The sequence below is a fragment of the Meles meles genome, chromosome X (assembly GCF_922984935.1).
Source record: "Meles meles chromosome X, mMelMel3.1 paternal haplotype, whole genome shotgun sequence".
NCBI classification, from domain to species: domain Eukaryota; kingdom Metazoa; phylum Chordata; class Mammalia; order Carnivora; family Mustelidae; genus Meles; species Meles meles.
The window spans coordinates 33,092,177-33,097,410 of record NC_060087.1 but is presented as its reverse complement, the minus strand read 5'-3'; the positions used below and the strand labels follow the sequence as shown (position 1 = coordinate 33,097,410).

At 43.7% G+C, this 5,234-nt stretch overlaps 1 protein-coding gene across 1 annotated transcript; it reads left to right on the top strand.

Moving 5' to 3' along the window:
* Nucleotides 1–2,652: 2,652 nt before the first annotated feature.
* Nucleotides 2,653–3,265, top strand: LOC123935071 (ferritin heavy chain-like). Its single transcript, XM_045995516.1, has one exon. The coding sequence runs from the start codon at nt 2,653–2,655 to the stop codon at nt 3,202–3,204; it is 552 nt and encodes a 183-aa protein (XP_045851472.1). The 3' UTR covers nt 3,205–3,265.
* The last annotated feature ends 1,969 nt before the right edge of the window (nt 3,266–5,234 follow it).

The following is a 5,234-nucleotide window of genomic DNA, read 5'->3' as shown; positions in this document are numbered from 1 at the left end:
GAGAGAGAATGAGTGAGAGAGAGCATGAGAGAGGAGAAAGAGCGAGAAGCAGACTCCCCAAGGAGCTGGGAGCCCAATGCAGGACTCGACCCTGGAAGTCTAGGATCATGACCTGAGTCGAAGGCAGTCACTCAATCAACTGAGCCACCCAGGCGCCCCCAATAACATTATTATTTTAAATATTTATAGAATAAAATTGTAGGGATAAATTAATTATTAAATAATCTTAGGAATATAATGAGAAAATATTCTACAAAATCAAGACCTCTTTTATTTAAATAGATTTTTATAGTGAAGTCTACAATGGAATCTTCCAAGGAAATTTTTAAACTCTACAATTATATTAAGATAAAGTACTTGTGGGGGCACCTGAGTGGCACAGTGGGTTAAGCATAGGACTCTTGGTTTGGGCTCAGGTCATGATCTCAGGGTCATGAGATCAAACCCTGCCTCCAGCTCATGCTCACCATGGAGTCTACTTGGGATTCTCTTTCCCTCTGCTCTTTCTGCTTCTGCTGTCTATCTCTCTAAAAATAAATAAATCAATCTTTAAAAAAAGACAAAACACTTGTGTTAAGTAAATATAAAATAAAATTTTAAGTCATTGAGAACTGATCGTGTAGTTCTTTTCCATCTCTAGTGTGTGATTTAATCATTAAAATCAACTTATCAAGTAGATATTGTTATTATTCTATCTCCTTACAGAATCAACAATTATATACCTCTAAAACTCTTAGAGAAATTTACATTGTGATATTTGATATTTGATCCTTTGCTTTCTTCATAGAAACAGATTATAAAATAGCATAAACTTCCAAAGAGGAATAAAAAGACCAAAAAAAAAAAAAAAAAAAGGTGTGTCAACTAGAGCTATGAGATTAAACCTTTCTACGAAAATAGGCATTTTAGGGTGCCTGGGTGGCTCAGTCCATTAAGCATCTGCCTTCAGCTCAGGTCATGATCCCAGGGTCCTGGGATTGAGTCCTAAATCAGACCCCCTGCTCAGTGGGGAGCCTGCTTCTCCCTCTGCCTCTGCCTGCCTCTCTCTCTCTGTCAAATGAATAAATAAGACCTTTAAAAAAATGGGCATTTTATCCTATCTTTATCTGAGAGCACTTAAAATATTCTGTCACTCTATGTTGTATCTTGAGAGCAGGGACCATGTTTGATTCTTCTGTATATCTCCAGAATAAAACAGACTGCCTGATATACATTAGGAGTATCTAAACAGTTGCTGAATTAATGAACAAGATACCTAGATTGGTCTTATGTGTTCATAAGATCCTTGAATTACAAGAATATATAGTTTTTAAAAATTTACATACACAGGTATAATATCTTGTATGTATGCACTTGGATCAGTATGGGGTTGGGGGAAGATAGTTGTTCGGAATGCAAACTAACCAGAGTGCAAACGTCAGTGGAACAGGCATTTCTCTCTGTTACTAACGTATGACCAAATCACAGACCAGTGACTAGGCAATATTAGGTAATCAATAAATATTTGTTGAGTGCATGAATTAAAGGCAATTTGAGATCGGTGTTATTCTCTGCCACATGGTTCATTTCACAGAATATAATTTAAGGAGTTAAAAAAATAAAAACACAATCTTGCTGAGTGGCAGTGAAAGTACAGATGAGGCTGGAGGGAGGAATACATCCACATGGTTAGCAGTGCTTTCTGTAAGAATGCACCTAAAACTTTTGTTTTCTGCGAGAGAAAAGAGAAATCTGCATTTCCCGAAGAGGAAGGGAATTGGTGAGGCAGGTGAGAGGCGGTAAGCAGATCTAGGGTGTCAGTGAAGACGTCACTGACGCTGTCCATTTTGGGGTCCAGACAGGGCAGAAGGAATGTGTTCCTAGGACTGCGTTGAATTAGTAAGAGATGAGAGAGAATAGAGGGAATGAGGAAGAAATGCAAAAAGAGTGGAAGATTGAGAGGTGGAAAGATTTGCTGAGACTTTGGAGGTGCTGCTCTGCTGTTGGAAAAGACTGAGCCTGATCGTGAATAGGAGAGAAGTGGAGGTCTGTGAAACAATAAGGTCTAGGAACTGAGTGAGGAGGCTATCAGAAGTGTCGTTAATATGGATGTTGAGTCACTGAGGATTGCTGCCATGCAAATAAAGCTTTGTGATACTAAATATTCCAGTGATGGCACAAAAGCACTATATTTGGTGAACAATCCCATCATGACAGTATTCAAGGAGATTGCTCAAAGAAACCATGCATGTGACTAACTCACAACAGTTGCACTTATTATATTCATGACTAACATTTAAAAATATTCAGGCCACAAGCTCAACAGAGTCACATTGTGTCACCCAGCTTCTCTGAACCCGGAACAGCATTCTCATTCCGCTCCGCCCCCAGCCACGCCCCCAGCCACACCCCCTAGTCCTTCCGAAGCCTTGAGCCCCCTCCCCTCTGACCCCAATGACCTGCTAACGGATCCTCACCCCACCCCTAACACTGGGTAACGGACCTACCTTCCAGTTCCAACCCAGAGCTCATAAGCTGCCAGCTCAGGAGCCTGCCCATCTCTAGCCTCCCTCAGCGCCCACCCTGAAGAGCATCTGCCCCCACGGACTTTGGCCCCACAGCCCTCGCTTCCGCACCGCCTTCGCCTTCGGCCTGGTGCCCGGGCCCCCAGCCATGACCACCCCGCAGCTCTCCCAAGTGCGCCAGAACTACCACCCCGACTGCGAGGCCGCCATCAACAGCCAGATCAGCCTGCAGCTCTACGCCTCCTACGTGTACCTGTCCATGGCCTTCTACTTCGACCGCGACGACGTGGCCTTGAAGAACTTCGCCCGCTTCTTCCTGCGCCAGTCCCGCGAGGAGACCGAGCGTGCCGAGAAGCTGATGCAGCTGCAGAACCAGCGCGGGGGCCACATCCGCCTCCGCGACGTCAAGAGGCCGGACCGCGACGACTGGGAGGGCGGCCTGAAGGCCATGGAGTGCGCCCTGCACCTGGAGAAGAGCGTGAACCAGAGCCTGCTCGACCTGCACCAGCTGGCCACCGACAAGAACGACGCCCAGCTGGCCCACTTCCTGGAGAGCCACTACCTGCACGAGCAAGTCGAGGCCATCCAAGAGTTGGGGGGCTATGTCACCAGCCTGCGCAAGATGCGGGCTCCGGAAGACGGCCTGGCAGAGTACCTGTTTGACAAGCTCACCCTGGGCGACAGCGACAAAAAGAACTGAGTTGGGACTGTTGCCCCATAGCCCCAGGGCGCGTGGTGACTTTGCCTGATCACCATGCCCAGCATGCGTATTGCAGTATTGCTTCTGCAAAAGGTTCCAGTTCTTTCCTCCCAGTTTTGCCATAAAAAAGTTGTTTGGTTTCAATAAAGTTATTTGGTTCCTAAATTTAAAAAAAGGTCTCTGGTTGATCTGCATGCAAATCTTTCACCTTTTAGGTTTTAAAACAGGCATCCAGGAGTGCTTGCATCCCCCTAAGCCCATCCACATGCATCTCAGGATCTCGGGAGGTGGAGGGAGAAGATATTACATAGGACCCTGGAAAACACAAATCACTGTTGCCTTTATAAATGATGTGGGGGCAGAGGTGGGTGGTCTGGGGCCCTGGGTGTCAGTGGGTGTATATGTATGGTAAAAGTATAAAAGAACATGGTCTACAATTTACAACAGTGATTGTCCCTATGGAAAAAGTGAAGAATGGGATCAGGCTGGTATTAAAACCTTTACTTGAAACAATTTTACTTGGAAACTTTTAGCTTATTAAAATACAGAAATGTTAACAATTGTTGCTTCTGTATAGCAACACTGGAGTCTTAGAAACAGCAATGGCACAATATTTCTTTGACGAGCTTGCCCTGGGCAATAATAACAGTGTAACTGAGCCTTAGGCTGGCTTCCCATAGACAGGTGAGTGACTTTGCAGGTCACCGTTTTAGACGTGCATACTGCCCTTACAAAATATCGAAATACAATTTTCTCCTTCAATTTCTTCCATTGAAGTAATGTGGTAGCAGAAAACCAAAATTACCTTATTAGAAAAGCTGAAGAAAACATGGTCAAGGCTGAGGCTCAAATTTGTGATATTGAATATGAAGTAGAATAAATCCCCTTGAAAGTTAAGTCAGTGAGTCTGGCTGCTTTGAAGAATGTAGGGTATAGGGAAGAGTTGAAGCTGGGAGGCCAGTCAGGAGATACTACAGTTGGTCCAATGAGAGATATTGGTGGCTGAATTGGAGGGCAGGCTCACAAACGGATGATGAGACACATTCTAGCTGGATCTGGATGAGCCAACAATATTTGCTCATAGACCAGGGATGAAGAATGAGAAATGAGGAAAACAATCTAGGTTCTGATATTTGGACATGAACACCTGGGTTGACAGTAGTGCTATTTATTAATTTGGGGACTTTTGCCAGAGGCACATCTGGGGTAGAGGGGTGGGAAGTCACATCATGTAAAATCTGAGACATTTATTAGATATCCAAACAGAACTATCATGCAAGTAGCTGGAAAAAAATGAATCTGGAGCTCAGATAGGAAGTCAAGCTGCAGGAGTCCATATAATTTGGAGTCTTGAAACTCAGTTGTGTGCCTGAGATAAAAATGCCTGGTCACAGCCTGGGTGAACACAGACTTCCCACAGAAACCAGTGAGATAAGAGTGATTGACTGCTTTTCTGTGAGGGCTCACTGAAGAGTGAGGGGCACACACTTTCAGCTCTGGGGCTAGAGAGTGGGGTGCCACCATTTTCATCCTGCCCATTGGTGCTTAAAGCCTCAGAGAACAAAACAGCACCAATGGGGAGCCTCTTTCACTGAGCCTGGTCGCCTGGCAAGGAGGGTGCATTTCCACAATGATAAGGGCACCTGAGAATCAGCGCAACAGGCCCCTCCCCCAGAAGACCAGCAGGAACAACTGGCTAGCACCAAGTTACTGATCATAGAGAACTGCAAAGCTTCAGCTCTTGGGGAAAACAATATATAGCATTCCTGGGTTTTTTTTATTCTTTAGTCTTCCAGTATTATTTTTTCAGCTATTTTTTTATGTTTTCAATTATTTCTTTGTTCTTTTTAAATATGTATAATAGATATATAAATAATATATACATAAATATATATATATATCTAACTAACTTTTGGTTTCCTTTCATTGTATTTTATTTTATTTTTGTATGTATATATATGTTTTCTGTCCTTCCTATTTTGGGATCTGTTTTTTTTTAAACAAGTGAAAGGATTTAGTTTTTTGTTTTG